Below are 21,313 nucleotides of genomic sequence, written 5' to 3' on the forward strand. Positions count from 1 at the left end.
TGATATAACACACTGGTTAATGTGCACGTTAACCCTTTGAGCACCAGATAGAATATCAGCAAATCCATTGCACACAATGTAAATATTACTGAAGAATAATAATGGTTTTATATATAGCCGTTTCTAATGATCTAAGTGTATGCAGAGCTTGCCGTGTTATGTTGCTCAGTATAAACAGTGTGTGTATGTAAATTATAGTATTACGGTATTTATAAAGCACTAACCTATTCCACAGCGCTGTTCAATACGTAGACTTGCAAATAGTTGCAACAAAACAGGTTTGACTTACTTACAGGACTGGATGGCTTAAAATGGAATAACCACCCTCAGACTGTAAATATTTGTTTATTTGCAATAGTTATGTTCAATGTATCTGTCTGTTTGTTTTATATAGATATATACTGATTATATTTTACCTCAATATGTATATACATATATACTGAATCTCTATTGTATTGTCCGTCCCTGTTCCTTCCCCCCAGCCAAAAAAATAAAAAATATTTTTTTCTACACTATTATGCATAATCTGCTTTTGTTTAGTTTTTTTGTGTGTGCCCATCTGGAGACATTATAATATTATAATATCCATTTTAATGCATTTAAGGGCTACTTTGATGTTTCTGTCTTTTGATAGCGGGGATGATCACTGATACATTTTGGAACCTGGGAATATTAGATTACTAAAAGAGCATGTCTCTAATGTCGCTAATGCATGGCCAGGAGAGTGGTAAAAATATACATTACTGTAGTCTCCGTTGCACAGTCTACTAACAAGGCCGCAGATACTGGCAATCATATGCAATATATCGGTTCCCACAGAAACAAGAAATGCATTTGCAATGAGATTAGCGGAACGTTGTTTACCTTTGAATATAGCACAGTTTTTGACCATTTCCTCTCACAGATTGTGTTCTACTATACACAAACGATTCTAGAGCGTGTGGAGACGTCTGGCAATCAGGAGGTTAATCCATCATTAACACCCTGAGTGCCTGCTGTGTGAGTGTCATATTCAAGGCTACGTATGCCAGGAAAAAGCTATATTCTGTGCAATGTGAATGTTTAAATCACTGGCTTTTGAAAGGTTTTATGATTTAAAATTAGATATTATGTGTATTGGCCAAAATGCCTATTCTTAGCGTGGCTATGTATTCTCTTACGTTTCATAAAGTGAGCAAAATGTATTCTTATTATGAAGCATATGTTTAAATAGCAATGTGGACATGTCCTGTGAAATCAAGACTCTTGTTATTGCAAAAAAATAAGATTTTATTTATGCATCATTGGAAAAATATATACATACAAAAAATTATACATATTGTACAGAATACGATGGTTCTAGATCGCCCAGTAATTTAACACAGATGACCTATGTCAAGTAATTTTTTTTTCCAATAATCTGCAAAGAACATGTAGCTTTTAATCGTAGCTCTTGTAAAAAAGTAAATTTTTGACCTTTAGGCTCCTAGAAACGTTCAGCTACAGGTTTAGGTTTTCCCATTAAGAAATAACTTTGACTTGTAATAAATGAAGACAGATAAAGTTAGAGAACAAAGATTGCCTGTCTAACAAAACAGATATTTTCCATGCTGAAACAATGCAATAAAAATGTACATTGTGGGGGTTATTCACCAAATAGTGAATTGACGGGACACTATAGGACACCAGAACCACTACAGCTTAATGCAGTGTTTCTGGGGGCAGAGTGCCACTTAGCCAGCCACTAAATCTGCTTCCTGGGTTTGGTCCTGCAAAAATCGCAGAACTGAGATTCAGCAAATCTCTGACAAGAGATTTTCCCATTTTTGCTGCATTTATGATTAAATTTCTTTTTAAACAGTTGGACACTGCTTGCTCATCATATAAGAAATATTTCTTCTACCATTGTCTGAGTGGACAGATTTTTCTTTCCAAAATAGAGGCGTAAAAGTCGTACAGTCTGAGGGGAAAAATAAACAAAACAAAAATTAATGTTTGTAAGAAAGTAAGGTCTTGTTTTTTTTATTTGTATATAAACTCATCAAAATTAATTGAAATAGTATTTTGTTGAATCATGATAGGGTTAATGGTCATCTATATCAGGGCTAGACAACCTTCGGCACCCTAGCTATTGTGAACTACAACTCCCATAATGCAGGCAAAGCATCAGGGGAGTTGCAATCCATAATATCTGGAGTGCCGAAGGTTGTCTAATCCTGGTCTATATGTCTACACGTTCAGTTGTCACTTCATCATACTACTGCTATCTTTGTCAGAAGCCAAAAGGGAGTTCATTGATGAGCAGACACATGCATACTGGGGCAGTGACACCCCAACCAATTCAGAAACACAAAATAGTCCAGCACAGTGTATAAACAGGCTTTAAATGGATCAAACATGAGACAGCGTTTTCTCTCTGCAATTGAGCCGCGGTTGTCTCACCTTTGTTTGGATTATTTCTGCATTTCTGAATTGGACTTGCTGGTAGTCTGGCTACCCAGTTGTCCTGATGTGAGAGAACAAGATGCTCCTTCTTCTCATATTCACACATGGTGTATGTATAGAGAAAGTGAACAATGACGTGACCACCAGCAGCACCTTAGTGTGTTCTTCAAAGGAGGTGAAGAGAGAAGGCACTTGCATTGCATAACTAGCCCATAGTGACATAGCCTCCATCCCCCAAACTATCTTCATTCCTTCTCTTTAGGGTTATTGGTTAAATGTGGTTATGAGAATTCTGATTCAGGACGCATGTCTCATCAACTAATTTAGTATGTATCCCTAAGCACACAGTAATCCAGAATACTGACAGATATGCTTACCATCTGTACAGCAAAGGTAATTATTGTTGCCAGCACAAAGTTCTGTGTCCCCAAATCAACAATGCAAAAGAGCAATGTATCAAAGAGCAGCAAGGTCAACTCATTGCCATAAAACAGTGTCCGACTAAAGCGCGATCGATCATCTAAAAGGAGAAGGAAAATCATGTTTTAACAGAGCTCTAAAACAAATATTCTAGATTTTAAAAACACACAACGGGGTCAAAGGTGTGACAGCAGCTTAAGCATCTCCTTCCTAAAATCGGGTAACAATTGGGAGTTGGAATTCTGCTGGTTGTCCGGCAGCAATCTGTATCCATTCAGCTACTGTGAAAGTAACTGGCCTGGCTAATTAGTACACCTGATAGAACAACAGATCATGTAGAGAAAGATGTAACGATTCACACCAGTGCCCCACTAATGAACATGTACAGTTTGATACCCAGAAGCAGCGATATTCCATCTACCCAGGGAAATCAGGCATTGCACAAATAGCGGGGGCATTTTTGTTCTTTGATTTCAGCACGGTTTTCCTGGCCAAGTGATGATATTGCAATCTAAGGATTTTATTTTTGTTGATTGTGCTGCCTGTTCTTTGGACCATCACTCCTAAATTGTGCATATTGATTACATAATTGATGGTAAGGATCTTTATCGTCCTATTTGCTGTATTCTGTACAGGATATACTGCGCCCGCTTTTGAATGTTTGCATTATGCCCAAGGGGCAAGCATGTTCTATGAGTACATTTGGGGAGACAGTGGGCCTTAAATTAAATCCATAAAGCTCTCCAGTTAAAGCAATCCCTGACCGCTAAGTACCCACCTGTATAAAAAAATGACTTTTCTATTGGTTGTTGGAATTCTATATCTGCAATGCTTTCCAGAAACAGCTTGTCCTTCACAATATAGTCCATGTCCTTATACACCTGCAACCGAGGGGAGAGAAAACGGTTCTGTTAAAATCACAGGCATTGTTAATCAGGTATTTTATACAATAAGCCCATGATGTGATCATACATTTTTTATATAGTAATAATATCCCCAATATTCTGAAATACGTCTCACAAACTGAGCTAGGGACATCATTTAAGAGATTTAGATCTCTAACTCTTGACCTGTAATTTCAGACAATGTCAATTGAACGTCTGTACCTGGGGATTTGAAGAAAGCTTACATAGGCTGCAGACAACATATCTGTAGTTTTTGCAAGCTGGTATAGATATAGCCCAAATGAAAATAAAATGCATAAATACATAGATGTGTTCATTGGGGTACATCTACTAAATGGTGATTTATTCTTATTTTTGCGATTGAGTTGCTCTTTACTTTATTTGGAATAAAACCAGCATTGCCAGATCAATATTAGAACAAATTGAAATCAAGGCGTTAAACTTACATGGTCCACAAAGGACGACAGGAAACGGTTAAGAGTATAGTAGGTTTTAACCCGTTGTTGGATGAAGGGATTCTTCTCATTTCCTGCTTTCTGACGCATGGATACCTGATTAAAGTAGAGATTGTTACCTTCTAGGAATCATGCTTCTAAGTCGGTGTTTTAGAAAACCCTAAACCTGCGACTGCTACCATGTTAAACATGTTGCATTACATGTAACCAGAGAAAACGTTGACATGCGACTATGTGAATACAGGCTTTACAATATGGGAGTTAACACCATTTTAATGCCTTGTTGAGTGCATACATTTAAAGTAGTAAAACAGTGCAAATATTCAGCATTGAATGGCACTCTACCTCCTGAAGTGGTTCCATAATCTTCTCGTACTGTTCCCGCACACGGTCACTCAAAAGGACCTCAAACATTTGGTTGTCAGAATTTGGTTCTAAGCCTCTTAATGGACACAAGTTCTCCTGAATGGGGGAGGGAACAAAAACCATGAGAGTAATTTTATTAGATAATACTAGCTGATAAATAATAAAAATAAAATCTGGTACGATGTCTTTTCAATATGGAATCAGTGCTATAATGCAATAGCTACCTTAGCACTTAGAAAGGTTAATAAGGGAGATAGACATACGCTTAGAGTCACCTATCTTTGAAGGAAACCAATGTTTCTGCAAGATTAACACAATGCTGAAACGTGTGACAAATCGGTCCAAATGCAGTAGATCAGTATTTCTCAATCACATTAAAAAAAGACCCATACAGTACCACATTTTTTCTTTACATTTTTAGCGTTTACAGAATTGTAAAAAAATAAATAAAATGGAATAGTCAATAAGACTTACTAATTGATGCTGGAATGTACTTATAAGAACCATTACCAGGACACTAGAGTCACCAGAACAACTACAGCCTGACCTGCAGTCTTTTTGCTGTAAACATTGCCTTTTCAGAGAAATTACATTGTTTTTATTGCTCCTTAGGGACACCTCCAGTGGCAGTCACTCAGACGGCCACTAGAGGAGCTTCCTGTGTCAGGTTGTGCAGCATGGAAGTTCAGCATCTCCACGCTCTGCATGGAGATGCTGAACATTCCTCATAGAGATGCAGGAGCTGCTGATTGGACAGGGTAGCATTTGGCTCCGCGCTAGAATTGCCCCCTTGGCTGAGATCATCACAATGGACTATCTTTGTCGAACCAATTCTTTCCCATGGGAAAGCAATGGATTGGCTTAAATCATCAATTCTGATTATCTCAGCCAAGGGGGCAGAGTGTGGGCGGATTAAAAGAAAGTTTGTACTATATTTAAGGGGGCTAAATAGTGTTTTTAACATTATAAGGTCAGAAATACAGGATTGTATTCCTGACCCAAGAGTGTTCCTTTAATATAGAACACGGACAAAAACAGTGCAGGCAGGGTTAATCACTAAATGATGTAAATTGCCAAGATTTAAAAGTGTATAAAAACAGCTTAGCTCAAACCATAGAGGACTTGGATATTTTGTTTCAATTTAATTTAATTTTTTTTCCCTTTAGTGAATAAATCCATGTATCCCAAGGTTTTGCAATCCATTATGGTCTAACCAGGAATACTATAACTACTTTTGTAGAAAGGCAAACTAGAAATGTACCCAGTGTGTTCATAGCAAAGTACGTACTTCTTCCTTTTGGAGATTAGACAGCAGAGTCTCCATGTTGACATCAGCCTGGCCATGAACAGATCGACCGTGGATGTAATATCCATAGCATTTATGGGTCAGGATGAAGACCGAGACCTGCAGAACATTGAAGTCAGCAGTGGTAAGCTTTAAATACATTATGTAGCAAATACAAAAAAAAAAACCTGCCCAATATTAGGTATTTTAGGAATATACGTCAGATTATCCTTGATTAAAAAATGTCATGTATAACCTGATTGTTACTGGTATTCTGTTATGCCTGTCTAGGTTTACTCTTGAATTTCTTATAATAAAAAAGTGTAATATATCTCAAATCTGACACCAAAATGTCACCAATTGTCGAATACTACAACATTCTCTGTCAGTATTGAAACTTGTAATCATCTATGCACTTTCAAAAATAAAGAATTATAAAAAAAAAAAATGTCAAAACTCAGTACAGCCAAGTAAAATATGGGGAAATGTCAGCAGTGCCAATTCTACAAATTCACAAGCTGTGAGTTAAACACCAAGAGAAGCCTATGATAGAGCTGGGTCCTAACCTAAGCTTTGTTGAGGAACAACAGTTAGTGGTTCCAGCTCAGGTGATCACTGTGGACCACCAGTGTCCTAACCTGACATTTGTGGTGGTCAAAATTTTTTTTAGCTAATGTACCGAATAAAAAAAAAAAAAAAAAGACTCTCAAGTAACAAAGACACTCACATTGCTCAAGGAACACAGATCTGCAAACTGGCGAATTTTATCTTCAAAAAAACGTTCGTAGATGAAAATGAAGAACAGAATCTGCAAGGACAAGAAATAGGTTACATGTCAGCAACAACTAAAGACTTAGAAATGTTTTTCCAATAGCATGTTAAAATACAGCTTTCTGCCCTCCAGTACAACCAATTCACATGGCATGTCAGGAACAATGGAGCTGGGAATTTGCCATCATGCAATTCACCTGTATGATTCCCACCGCCAGCCACATGGAGGCAGCGATACCGAATCTCAGAATAATACTCCACGGAGCGATGTAAGTGCCAGACGCAGGGTTTAGGTCCAGATTTAAATCTTTGCCAGTGATATTCTTTAGACCCACAACCTGGAAAAAGAAGCACAGATGTAGTAATGGTAGACGGCATGCTGGCATGAGATCTGTTGTGCAGACTGGTCATATTTCGGTATATTATATATATATATATATATATATATATATATATTTTTTTTTTTTTTTTTAATTGGAATATTCCTCTAAAAACTGTTTTCTTGGAATTTTTGGATCCTGTACCAACACTGAAAGATGTGTGACCTGGACAATGTCACCATGAATCCAAGCCCCCTAAAACAAAACATCTGTGAAACTTGGGGTCTCATCCTACATTCCCCCATCCATGCCTATTAGCAATCTGTGATATAGATCCTTCCTCGTGTATTGGTGAATTTCATTATATTTATTCAAGGTACAGTGTTCGGTACATATTATGGGGAAAGCAGTTTCTTTCTCACTGCCTGTTTGTTTCAAAGCCAAAACATAGAGATTGTAACAAACGTAATCACCTCCAGAAGAAGCAAAACAAAGAAAAGTTGAAAAAGGGGACTCAGTTTCCGATGGGCTTGGATCTCGTTCCACTCATTGGCTACTAAAATGGTCCTCCAGACACTGACATTCTTTCCTGGAATAGAGGGTGAATAAGCCAACACTGAGACACCTGAACATACATATGTCCTATAATCAGGGGCACAAAACTTTTACCATTCGGGTATCAGACTAATTCTACCCACAGGGTCCATTCCTCACAATTAACTGAAAACTATTTTCTTTTAAGCAGTAAATGTTGCGCAAAAAAACGAAAAAAAAGTTTATTTTAGAACTATCACTATTAAATACATTCTATACTATTTATTAACTTGCTTTTTTTCCCCACATACAGTGTCTCCAGCAATTTCAACTACGGAGTGGTTTGTGAACTTTTCCTACATTTGTATTTATAACAGACTTTCGGTACTTGCCTTGCCCACTGGAGTTCTTTTCTTTTGACTTTTCCCAGTCAATCAAAAATAGAGTGACAGTTAGCTGGGTGACCAGAAGGTGGAGCAGTTCTAGCGTCTAAAAGAAAAAGGGAGATAAAGTACAGTGTCCGCTAAACTGCCACCCCTCAGAAGCAGTCACCGCTATTCCTAGGTTACCTTTAAAGCAAAAGCGATGGCGAGGTAAGTGATGAAATCAGTCTCGACTTTGCCGCCAGCAGGAGGTAATGTGACGGTTACTGTTGAGTTCTGACCCTGGAGAAGAGAAAACGAGATGCAGTCAGTCATGGGAGTATATTAACAAAAACACGTGTCAATACAAGAATCATAAATCTTAAACGGTTGTACCCAATAATAAAAACTGAAGAGGAAGACAATAAGAAAATAATGGCAACATAATTATTACAGCTTAGTGGATTACAGTGGTTATGGTGGAAAATATTCTCAATACCTTAAAAGCAATCAGCCAGTAGATGGCAGTTCCCAGCACAATTAGAAAGAAGGTGTTTGCCAGTGATCCGGACAGGAAAGCCAGGAACTTCACTATCACCTGAATGAGAATAGGAACACGTTAATATATCATGGAACAGGAGCCAAAACAAAAATTCAACTTCTAAGGTTTCTTCTGCTGTTGTGAACTACTATACCCATAATGCAAAGCATGCAGGTGGCTGTTTAAAAGAAACCATAATGAATGTAAGTGCACTTTATTACTCGGATACTGATAAACGCCAGAGCACTTATTTATGTAATAGACGTTTTAATATCTGTAGGTTAGCCATAGGATTTTCTAGAGCTCTCTGTTGTCATTAAACGAGGGTCAGTGTCGTCCACTAAGCAGAGGTCAGGCTGCTGTCACTAATCCAAACAGTTAGACAGACCAACTGCTGTCTGTAGAATACACCAGGAACACCTCATTCTAGAGGGAGAGACATCAAAACCCCAGTATGTTTTACACTAAAAAGAGGTATGGACATTACAACTTAACCACAGTCTGTAGAATACTGCGGGAACTCTACAACTCCCAATGGAGAGAGGGTAACTAACTAAAAAACAATAACTAGCTTATAGGAACACTCACACCCCCATAACAACTTAAGCTCATTTAAATTGCTATGGGGGCTTACCTTCAGGAAGTTACCTGAATTTGGTGTTTATACGCCGAGATTATGATAATCTAAGCCTATCACTGGGCACCTATTGATGGGAACTCACCCCTACCAAGAAAGAGACAAGCAGCAAAGAGGAGTGTGCTTCACCACCAGCAAGTGCATAAGTCAGAATCTGTTACAGCTAGCTTGGAAGCTCCATCAACGGCCGTATGTATTCTTACCATCAAACCATTATTCTGCTGTCCCGATCGCCGCATCCAGCTGCTGGTCTCTAAGATGGCGTATAACGTGCCCAGGGATCCGAGAACACCCAGAGCAATCTGTTAAATAATGAAGAACTGCTATATCAATATACACCATAACAGACTAGAATGCGACTCCTTGTTAAAAAAATTTTTTACTCACATCCGTGTTTGTCTTATATGTTCCTGCACTCTGTGTGTACGACACTCCAAAGGAGACCTAATGGAAAAGAAAGTGGAACCGGTGGTCAGCGCCCATCGAATATCCCGAAGTAGCCAGTTACAAATCCTGATCAATAACCAACAGGTGATCTGCATCACGCTGACATTCCAGGAGAACTGACAGAGCAATGTTACATTGTTACCAACAATGCATGAGTGCTCGTTTTAGATCAACCAGAGAATGTGTAAAACGTGCATTAGTGCTGGCACATCATTTTGAACCTCTGAACAGTATCAGGAAAAATCTAACACTGCGCTATAAGGCTCCTGTCTGATTTCTAGCAAATTATATCAAAATGGCACAACGTAGTTGTAACTATTGGTAAGTTAAAGAATTTTCCCAAATCGGCCTAAATTTTGCTATCTGGATTTAAACTGGCTATAATTCAGATTTATTGCAATAATTTAAAAAAACAAACCATACATTGGAGTAATCCGTATCCTACACCATTGATAAGGGATATACTCACTAAACAGCGAATCCCAGTAAATTAAAAAACTAATTGTGCAATATATATATATTTATTTGTATTCCCACTTTATAGGGTTACCCATGAAAACGTGAATTTTCAAGAATGCTCCAGGTAATCACTTTTTTTGTCCAAAACAGCCAGTTTGGAAAAAGTCCATAATGTCTCCAGTACATTTAGTTTGGCTGATAATTTGAGGTACTATTTGCCCACTAGCATGTGCTGGCCAACCTGCACAGTCTTCTTGCCTCAATGTTTTTTTTGTTTTGTTTTGTTTAAGGGGGTATAAGGGGTAGATGCCACCTTAATGGTGGTTTTAACACTATAGCATCAGGAATACATGTTTGTGCTCCTGACCCTATAGTGCTCCTTTAAGAATCACAAATTTCAAGAGAAAATAGATACATTATTTAGCCTAAAATGTGAACATCCCTTGGCAATAGTCCGTTAAATGAATAACGCTGATATACTCTGTTCCAGCTGAGATGGGGGGGCAATAAGTAGTAAATTGTAATGTCAGAGTGTAAAATATTTATTGTTCTAAACATATAGAAGAAGCAAAGCTTTCCTTAAATTGGAGTTTGCTTGTTTTTGTGTGCAGTCATTTGACATATGAATGTCTTTGCAATTTCAGTGATGAATTATTCAGCCATTTATCCAATATTGCTGTTTACATGCTTTTTTCCAGATGTTAGAATAGGTTTCTGGAGGCCTCTATTATAGTCCGACAGTATACCTCACAGATGACATAATGAGAGTAAGAACACAATCTCTATGTCACGTTACAATGTGTTCCTGATTGATGCTACACCTACCGGTACCGTGCCGCTGAGATTGGTTATTCTTTCATATATAACAGTCAGCTGGAAAGGAGGCTGGCTTCCGGGACTTGCAGTTGGCAGATAAACGCTGTTTCAATGAAGAAAGATACAGGTTTCACACACAGCAGTATAAAACCAGAAAAGGTATTTAGCTAGATTTAAATACGCTATATGGGTCCGGTCTGCAAAGCATCTCACCTCAGGTTAAATCCTGTAGCTACAGTTATGTACGAGGGCTGACTGGAGAGACTGCTTTGCCTTCCCAAGAGCGTGTCCACCAGAAAGAAACGTCTTATGGCCTGTGTGCTATATGAACCTGGGGGGGAAAAAAAAGCATGTTTGGCAGATATTAACTCTCTAACTGCCAGGGTCAGAATCAACACTGCTCTATCCCACTTCACACCATCTTTCATTTGCCCTCCTCATAATCGATCACAGCTCTGCAAACATTCACAAAGTAATCACAGCTGGTTTCCATTAAACAGCTCTCAAAGATTTACAGAATTTTTTTTAGAATTCTCATGTATAGTGTTCTTGGGTCCGTGCGCAGAGAGATTTAGAGCTCGGAGTCCGTGTAATGTCTCCTAATAGTTGTGAATGGCATAATAGCGGTAAAGCGTGGAACTTAATGAGATCCGCTCCCTGCAAGTCTGTGGAATGTGAGACAGTAAGAATTATCTGAACCTTTTTTATGGGGATTTAAAGTGCACATTTACTAAGAACACGGGGCACAGGGAAATGTAACATTACATGAGCCTCACAGAATTGGCATGTGGGGAACAAAATGTACTAAATACAGATCGGTAAATATACCTTAATCTCCGGCAGCCCCAGCGTAGCTCTAGAAAAAATGTCTAAGTCGACTTATGGAGATTATTCAACGCTTACCAAGAAGAAGAAGAAAAAATAAAGTTTCCAATTTCACACTTTGGGCCAAAAATCTAATTTTTTTTCCATTTAATTTTATCTGTTTAATAAATAAACCCCCAAATCTAGGAGATCCTGGCTTACTTGTGCTGGCTTGAAGATTCTGGTTCCAAACAGGGATCGGCCATAACATGCTGGCCCCGCTGCTATCGGTGTAAGCCAGGAACAGCTCGTAAAATACCGGTTCTGGTACTTTCAGCATGAGATCCGATACCTGCAGCGTACACTGGGAATACGAAAGCAAAGAAATTACTGCTGGAATTGAACAAGCAAAGACAAATCCTTCCGTTTTCAAGGCAATCAATATATTTCTTTAGGATTTCTTTAGTATAATATAGTTTTAGTTTAATATACAGTGGATACATATTCACATTGGGTCTTTCTACAAAAAAAAAAAAAATAAAAAAAATAATGCTCATTACAATATCGAATCAGACAATTTCTGGTAAAACTGTTAGAGCTTAAAGCAGCAAGTTCTTAAAATTTTGGAGGAAAAGTCTGTCTCTTCGAAGGGACAATGGAATGAAAGCTTTTTTTTTTAATGATTTAAGCTACAGAAGTGATGGGTTTGTGTGATACATGGATCAGAGATTTTTGAGAGGAGGAGGAATGAATACTCACAGACAAATTGTACACTGTCCCGAATTTAAAGGCAGCGCCCAAAAAACTTTGCGTATTCGAACACAACTATATAGGTATAGGGGGAAAAGAAAAGAGAGATTAAAGAATGGTAACAGCAGCACCATCTCATCACATGGTTCTTAGATTTTAGCACCAAACTTTAAACAAGGTCAATCTATATGTGATTAGTTTAGCACAGTGTCCGTTAAACTTTGATATTTCAGCTGTTGTGGGCTGAGAAGCAGTGATCGTCGTCTTATGTCAAATAAAAGCTAAAAAATTATGGACTTCCCTAAGCCCTGAATTGTGATGAGCTGAAACCAAACCGCAAAATGTAGACAAAAATAACGATTTAGCTATTTCAGCAATATGATTTCTAGTTTGTTGCAATTCGATGTTTAGTGAGTAAACCCCAACACCTCCGCTTAGTGTACAACATGCAGGTAGCACAGCTCTTGGCGGCAAAACCAATGCACTCCAAATCCCATCATCCGATCTCAGCCAAAGAATACATTCCAGTTTTGGTTTGTTTTTTAAGTCTTTACTTTTACTGTGCAAATGGTAACAAACAAGCTCGTGATGCCACGACAGCAGTAACAAGCATTATATAATATATAATAGCAGACAAGATAAAATATTAGCATGGCATTCAGAGACCTGACGAGTTTTTGTATTAATAAGAACAGGCTAGTAATAGAGGTATGTCAGCAGGTAGGTAGCACAAGGCAGTATATGAATCAGGCTATAAGGCAGTCTTACTTTTTTAATCCGGGTTATTCACAAGAAAAAATATCAATATACAGGATGGCACGCAAGTCCCTACCCATCATAATATTTCTTGGGTATCCAGTGTATCTGTGTGCTGGATGGGTAGGGACTTATGGGTCATCCTGAAGTAGGAGAAATAACATTTTTGGGAAGCACCGATCCAGTGCTGCAGACATTCAGTGTTTGCTGAAATGCCACTCACATGACGTCCAGGCGGTATATTTTAATAGTATGCCTACATTTTTTTTGCAGTTTCAATTAAGTAGATGAACAGCATGTGACTGGCTACATTCACTGTTACGACAAAGCTGAAATGCACTGAATTGTCAAGAGTGACTTAATTTTGAGCTTTTTCAACATGTTAGAGGTAATAATTTTCTTAAATCATTACATAAATGTACTTACCTGCAAAGTTCCTGATTTCAGATTTTCCCACCCCAAAAATGCTCCACGGGCATCGTATTTCACAATCCTAAACTGGACCTGGAAATGAAGAGAACATGGTTTGATGAGGAGAGCAGCACAAGTAACTGGACTCCCACACTGCATGGCCAGCTACAATCCGTATGGACATTGTAGTGAAATATAAGCTTTAACCAAGTCATGGAATATATCCCACGTGCGACACATGTTGAGGGACTCTCCACATTTGAGACTCAATTCTGTCTGTCACAAGAAGTGAAACATCACACATCAGGCACCAAGTGCTTTGGCCTGACTGGGTGTGTATCCTGCTGATGCATGCGCACATTGACAAGCAACAACACTACCGATGTATGTGTATGTTATTAGCAAGTATACGTGTCATCTGTATACCTACTAAATATTTATTTGCATTGCAGCCTGTAGACTATATATTGTTTTTATTTTTGCTGTATAAGTAGATATAGCAGAACGTGTACAACAGCCAGTTGTATCTTTCATTGGCTAATAATAAAAGCTGATTGCCAATTCAGTGTGTATTGAATAATGCCCATCACTCACAGCCTGGTCAGGCCACACTTACCTGGGAGTTTTTGGTGTAGGAAAGGCCTGTCGGTGCAGTGCTCCCCAGCTGTACTTGGGAACTGTAAAAAAGCTGTGGGAGAAATTTGTTTCTGCAAATGGAAAAACAAACTATATTAAAGACTGTATATAAATCGCACCCATTGGCAGTAACTGAAGATGAGATTTAAGAAATATTTTGTAACATCACAGCTGATTCTTGAATGTGTGAAAAGTTTTGGAAACTGGATTTTTTGTAATTACATTGCTGGGTATTTTTGGCTCACTTTAAATAATATTGAAATATCAGTATTAAAAAGCTCTCCAAAATATAGCCCAGCTGACTATCATGGGAGTTACAGTCCACAGCATCCTTAAATCAGATGCCCTCTAACTGCAACTACTCTCTGAGCCAGGGGTAGGTGTAATGAACGCTGGTATTGCAGATACCCGTTAGTCTGTTTCCTCCCGAACTGCTAGAGGCTGAGTGATTATAGCTCGCAGTTTGGGTGTTGATTCAAACGTTCTCCAGACGAAGTACAGCATCCAAGTATATTCCCCAAGCTAATTAGACGGATACCCAAACAGCAGCCTAAACTAGATGAAGGGTACAACAGGAATGGTTTATTCAGGCTAACCGCTTGGTTTATATGCAGTTACAAATGTACAGGGCTTACCGTGACATATTCCAGGGGCATTCCCCACTGGACCTGAGAGGGGACAGTGACAAAATATATTCTGCAGTTACATTGGCTTTCAGGTCCAGGACACTCCTACATACAATAGTATAATCTTTCCCCTGTGCCTGGGAGATAATTGAATCAAGCACTATACTAAACTCAATTATCTCCAAACACAAAAACACACATCTCCACAAAACCCAGAAAGTACCCCAAACTCAATGGAAACCTGACAAATGTCATATCCCCTGATATTATCTGGGGGACCAACATATTAAAAAATCACCCAGATTGGTTCAGGGGTTCAGGAGTTACATGGAGGTCTTAATTTGACCGACCGCACACGAGGCTCCTGCCCAGAAATAGTTCCATGAAATTAGGCTGTGCGGTCGGTCTATTTCGAAAAGTCTAAAAACTGAACAAAGCCACGAACGGTTCCCCTGGCTCATAGGTATTGTTTGTTCCCCTAGTTCATGGGAACATAGCTACCGAATAGTGCTCTTCTGGCTGGTCTGTGGAAAGAAGTGTGCTTTCACGAATTTAACCGGCGTTCGGGAAGTTGAGTGTCCGATTTTAGTTCCAGACACTCAACGACCAAGTCTCGCTGCCTCCTTTCGTGTGAACAAGATGGCCGACGTTTTCTCTTGCATGTGGCGTTCGGCTATATGAACGGCGGCCACACAGAGAGAGCACTTAACTTGCGGTCTTGCTTTGTAGTTTATGAGCCAGGGGGTCGGTGCTCGGTAGTTTTATCTACCGAACGAGAAAAATCAAAGTAATGAAACAAAAAAGGTGTAATTTCTTCACGGTAGGCAACCGTCAGCACTCTAAATGCTGTGGAATACATCCTACTTTATGCTTTGCCAGAATTATAGCTGTAAGAGCATTATGGGAGATGTAGTTCATAATATCTGGAGTGCTGAAGGTTGCCTGTCCCACTCTAAGCTAAAGGCCCATCTCAATGTAGCCCACTGACACCAATCTGAAGAGAGATATCCTTCTGATTGGCTTCAGGCTGCAGCAAATCATAATCCCGGACAACCGAGAGGACTTACGTGATCCTGTTATAGTAGGTGAATGCCGTACTGTCCCAGGAGAAGGCGTTCAGGATAACGGTATTGGTGAGCAGCTGGCAGGCGGTCACATTGCTGTAAGACTGAGAAGGAAGAAAGGATACATTGTTGGCTCGCTACAATGTTTAATAAGCAATTACATCGTCATTGTAAAATCTTTACATTTCACGATTTATCTTTGAAATCGGAATCACAAAGTTTAGGCTAAAATTGTCAAACAGTGACTATAGCAGAGTTGGAGAATTTTTCCAGATCTTTTATTTTAGCCTAACTTTTTCTGCTCAGATTTCGGTTTGCTAAAATTCAGAATTTAGTTAATAAGGCCCAGAATGTTTCCAATGACAGTACAGCAGAGTTAAGGACCTGTCTAACTCACGTTGCAAGCCTGGTAACTGGTATACAGATACAGAATCTCCCAGATCGAGGAGGAAGAGACGGCCTGTTGAACAAAGAGACAGCGCATTAACAAAGGCTTAATCTGCATGTTATGTGTACATCGGAAATGTGCCAGACAGCTATGGTCAAGTGTTTCTTAAATGCAATTCCATTTATCCTCAGTCAGATAATGACTGGGGATTTAAGGGTCTACATTTAAAGAAGAGTCAGATATTCGTGGATGGGACACTCTTCTCAATACTATTAACCTGTATCTATCTTACATACATAACATGAGATCTGTGAATTGGCGCAAGTGATAAATGCAACACATACTGTGATAATCAGAACAACTGACTACATATAGAAAAATAAATCTACAATAAGGAATCAGCAGGGAGAAATCTCTAATCATCTAGTTTATAATGTTTCACTTGTTTCATTTCTGGCAAGATTCCATGAGGTGTGAGTAAAACCTGCCTATTATAACTATATGATACCTCCAGTCTAAGGTACAAGTGTTGAAAAATTCAAAAGAACCCAGGAATTAAAAACCCTCTTGGTATGATAAAAAACACTAAATGCCTGATGTCCGTTTTGGATAGAGATGAATGTTTGGATACCATACCCCTTTAAATTCTGATAGTGTGAACATTAAATGTTACCTCGACTGCAACTTGGAAACAAAGTCCTCCACTCTGCAAAAGATTGAGACAAAGTGTGATTATGTATAAAAAAAAAAATTAAATTAGAAAGTTACGACTGGTGCTTTAACAAGCTCTGGAGATTCAATGAAGATTTTATCTATCCACAAATTCAAACATACGTTTTAACTTTTATTCAGTTTTAAATCTTGCCCTCACCTGGTCACTTTGGGGGCAGTTACAGTTGTTAGCCAAGAATGTTTGCTGACACGGGACACATCTGGATAACACAAACAATATACAATGTGATCTCAGTGCCACCTGTTCGTCGATCACTTAATAACATTTGCTCTGTCTGTATTGGTTTCTGATTCTAGTACTAGAACGTAGCACAGAGAAACCCAATAGATCAGATTATATTACTTACTGATTGCCGATTGAGTTTGGCACTGTGGATCCAGAACACGTTACACACGTGTAAGTGTGGTCAATGAAATTCTCTTCTACGAAAAAAAAATAAAAAAATGAACTCAAAAGCAAGACATTGAAGCTGTACAAGAGGCGAAATAAATGAAATATAAAAAAGGGGTCTATTGTTTTGTTTTTTTAAAATTATTACTATTAATATGTTATTAATTGCAAATATCAACCTCCTAAGTCTCCGAAATTCAGGTTTCCGTCCCGCTGTCCCAGATGCGTTACTTCATGCCATGAGTCCATGGGCAGAGCATATAAGAAGTGATCTGTGTATGCACAGCACCAAGTGTAGCTCGGCAGCTAGATGGAAGACAGTCTGGCATGAATATATGCCATGCCCGCACACGTTCTGGGCAGGATACTCTCCTAATGCAGTCCCTGAAACATGCCAGCCAAGTCCTGGCCACTCATACGGATTTCATATCTCCCAGTGTTGGTAGGTATGGAATATGGCAGTGCAAAGTTAGCTCGTATAGGTCTGTGCATGGATCTGACATGTAGAAGCAGAACACATGAGCTGCCAGCAGGGGGCACTGAAGGTATTCGCTTTCTCCAAAGGAAAACAAAGCACCATAACCACTACAGCTATTTGTATCATTATAGGTTATATTAGGGGTTATATTCCTAAGGGGCCTGGTGTTTTGCCACAATGGTTCTGTGAAGTGTTACAAAAACTAGGGGTCTCCCGGCACACAGTTCTAGCTTCTCTTCTACATTACCAGTCCAAATCTGGAAGGCGAAAGAAGGGGTAACGTGTGGAACATGAGTCTCTGTGCCCTTGGTTAGACCCATGGTAGCCGTATTCTGGCCACACAATAGACAGGATGAAAGGATCACAATATTTAGCCGTGCGTTTCGTTTTACCTCTCACTTGATTGCTCCCACAGGTGCAGTTGGGGGCTGCACAGGTCAGACAGGTAGTCTGGTCAAATGACACCAACAGATTCTGCAAAGAGAAATCACATTACATCCAAAAAATCATATTCAGCGAATGAGTGGAGACCTTAAGCATCAAACGCACAAACTTTATTAATAATGTATCAATACGAAGACCCTGCCTGCAAATCTTAATTGAAATAAAAAACTAATTAATAAAAATTATTTTAAATCAATTATTGAAAGAAAAAAAAAATGGCCTCTTTCATCTGTGATCCCAACAAGCATTCAGATCCCGTTACCCGGCGTCTCTCTGTCCGCAGGTATTACTATGATAAGAACATCACGCAGTTTATCCACTAAACATGAATTGTAGGGAAACCAAAATTGCAACATTTACGGTAAAATAGCTAAACAGTTACATTTGGCTATTTTAGCCTGAATTCTGCAATTATATTACTAATTTGACGTTTAGTGAGCAAACTGTAAAGAATAGAATATATATATATTTATTTTATTTTATTTTTAAAAATATTTATCCATTTTACTACATTATTAACGTTTACTATGTTAGCGAATAACTATACAAAGAAAGAATTATAATGTCCTTTTAGAACAGAAAATATTAATAATGTAACTAAGTATTAACCTTTTGCATGCAAGAGCTGAGTGACAGACCGGGCAGGTAGAGGTTTAAAACTATGAACCGCTCCCCCAATAACATCTGTCATTTTTTCCAGTATAGAAACATCCATGTTATCGCAGATTGCGGTTTCTGGCCCTTTTTTTTTTATCAGTTTCGGCAGGTGAAGAGGACTGATCGCACCCAGCAAATTGCTTAATACTCACAATACTGTCACACTTTGTGCAGGTCACTAGAGGCGAGCCAAAGTCAGTCTCAACAAATCCACTGTTACAGTTACAGGTCAGCCCTGGGAAGCAAACAGACAGATTTACTAAACAGCACTGAGCGTTAACGCTTTATTCACAGGACAGGAAAAAAAAACAACTCTCTTAGCCGGTGTCACTAGGTAAATACGTTGCTTTGATACTCCATTCTAAAAGCAACAATATGGATTGCTTACATTTCCCAACATCCCACAACACCACTTATAATATATACATGCACCTCCTGGATCAGTGATGGCCAGCTACATGTATTTCCCAGGATGCATTCTGTTACATTGTATCACCACAGGTGACACAGCACTCACCAGCTGAGCTCAGAGGGATCTCTCCAAGACCCATCCTGTGACAGTCAGCAGTGAAAAGGAAACTCAAAGTGAGCAAAGACTCATGGGGGCAGGAGGAGGGTTATTGCAATTATCCAAATTGAATTATTCACTACTGAGAAGAATTCAGCATGAAGGTTTGAGATTTCTGCATGAGTTTTCACCTTAGTAAATGCTGCACTGTTTAATGGTTTGAGATTCCAAAACAGCACATTAAACAGCACTCATTTAATAAGATACTGACAGTGTGTACATCGCAGGATATGTGGCATATCATGCAGTATTATATCACCTGATCTTACAAGAGATTAACTCATTTTTACCTGAGATGAATTACTTTACATATCACCAGCCACTTTAGGCAAAATACGAGTTTGGGGACTTGCACAGGACTACAAAAACATTCCATTCCAAGCAACTGCAGATTTATCACCAACATGTGGAGTGGGGATGTACAAAACCTTCTATAATAGCAATGTGAGTTAACCCTGAGTGCTACTCAAACAGCTCAAAGTACAGACACATGGCTGAGCTGCTTGGTAGTAAATCCATGGCTCTGGGGCAGTTCTACATGTGGCTCAGTCACCATGGAAACCGATAGAACGTTCCTTCTGATTGCGACACGTTTAGAACGTTGACCCAGAATCACTCTGCGAACATTCTAAATGCATTTATTTCCAAAAAGATAAACAAACAGAGTTAGTCAGACTTACCTCCTGAGCCGCTCACAGCATTGGCTGAGCAGGGGTTACAGCTGAAGGTGGCTATGTTATAAAACTGATCAGATGTGCAGTCCCCGGGCTGGACATTACGGATGGCTGTGGGCACAGCCTGACACAGAGCAGGGGACATTATTACACACAGCAGTCCCAGAAACCCTAAACACAGCATTGTGCTATGGGAATGGCTACTAGCCTCCATGGCCTGGGCTAGCCCTGCAGCTACTGTATTCAGTATGTCTCCATGGTTACAGCATGGCAGGCTCACATTACAACAAACTCCAGGATTATTGGCTCCAGGAACCAACTGCTACTTTGTAACACCCACTTACACATTCATGTCATGTGATCACTGTGTTACAAGGCTCCTGGATCCGGGCAGAGTCCTGGGGTTTAACCATTGATATGCCTGAGGGGGAGAGCACAGGGCAGGAAAGAGTTGATTTTCTCAGTTTTCAAAATAGAGGGCTACATAGTAACAAGGTATACAGTGTGTAGAGTTTATCATACAAAATAGGGTGTACAACACTACAGAACATGTTGGTGCTAAATTAATAAATTCTAGGCACAGAGTTTTCTCAATATTAACTAAGAATAATATTTTTTAATGTGAATGTACCAATTGTACAGTGCTACGGAACCTGATGGCGCTATATAAATAATAACGTACTATTGCATTAGCCCCACATGGAGGATGAAAGAATACTCACATACGTGTCTATTGTAAGCTCTGATGATCAGGAATCCATTAGTCGCTTTATAAATCCAATCTGTTTATTTATCCACTACAAAATGGAATGCTCCCCTATTGCAATCCTGTGTAAGACATGTTGGCACTGATATCAATAGATGTTACAGGAAATCTCTGAATCACACCTACCATGTATAGATTTTTTTTTAAAGTAGACAACCCAGGGTATTCAATCTGGGGTATGTCCAGTCACAAACACTGCCCAAAGTTAGCATTTATATTTGTTTGTATATTAAAAGTGCAAAAAAACAATTATGAATGCTAACTTTGGCCAGTGTTTGTGACTAAGTGGCTACTAAAAAAAAGACTGAACATTGCCTGTGGTTACGTTGATATGTGGATTTCAAGTTTGAGCACTTTACATTAAGTTTCACGTGGTTCTGGGTATGTTTTATAGTGTTTGCATGCCTGCACTGTATATTGCACTTT

At 39.0% G+C, this 21,313-nt stretch overlaps 1 protein-coding gene across 1 annotated transcript; it reads right to left on the minus strand.

Moving 5' to 3' along the window:
- Positions 1–1,257: 1,257 nt before the first annotated feature.
- Positions 1,258–21,024, minus strand: LOC134578590 (meckelin-like). The gene is made up of 28 exons (XM_063437558.1): positions 20,128–21,024; positions 19,032–19,114; positions 18,171–18,252; positions 17,257–17,332; positions 17,049–17,109; positions 16,851–16,883; positions 16,187–16,249; positions 15,793–15,893; positions 14,080–14,170; positions 13,479–13,556; positions 12,306–12,371; positions 11,769–11,910; positions 10,956–11,073; positions 10,752–10,845; positions 9,408–9,464; positions 9,224–9,322; positions 8,342–8,440; positions 8,050–8,145; positions 7,856–7,969; positions 7,420–7,530; positions 6,824–6,964; positions 6,583–6,663; positions 5,859–5,975; positions 4,550–4,666; positions 4,196–4,300; positions 3,623–3,725; positions 2,802–2,944; positions 1,258–1,939 (listed from the first exon to the last, which is right to left on the minus strand). The coding sequence occupies exons 1-28, from the start codon at positions 20,333–20,335 to the stop codon at positions 1,859–1,861; spliced, it is 2,760 nt and encodes a 919-aa protein (XP_063293628.1). The 5' UTR covers positions 20,336–21,024; the 3' UTR covers positions 1,258–1,858.
- Positions 21,025–21,313: the final 289 nt, after the last annotated feature.

Source organism: Pelobates fuscus, chromosome 12 (genome assembly GCF_036172605.1).
Source record: "Pelobates fuscus isolate aPelFus1 chromosome 12, aPelFus1.pri, whole genome shotgun sequence".
Lineage (NCBI taxonomy): Eukaryota > Metazoa > Chordata > Amphibia > Anura > Pelobatidae > Pelobates > Pelobates fuscus.

Excerpts from the sequence above, each read along its gene's own strand:
- LOC134578590 (XM_063437558.1), bottom strand. The coding sequence starts at position 20,335 with ATGGAGGCTAGTAGCCATTCCCATAGCACAATGCTGTGTTTAGGGTTT. Across the intron at positions 14,171-15,792 it reads ACCTACTATAACAGGATCAC|AAACAAATTTCTCCCACAGC; the intron begins GTAAGTCCTCTC and ends TTCCATTTGCAG. Across the intron at positions 3,726-4,195 it reads TGTCGTCCTTTGTGGACCAT|GTGTATAAGGACATGGACTA; the intron begins GTAAGTTTAACG and ends CCTCGGTTGCAG.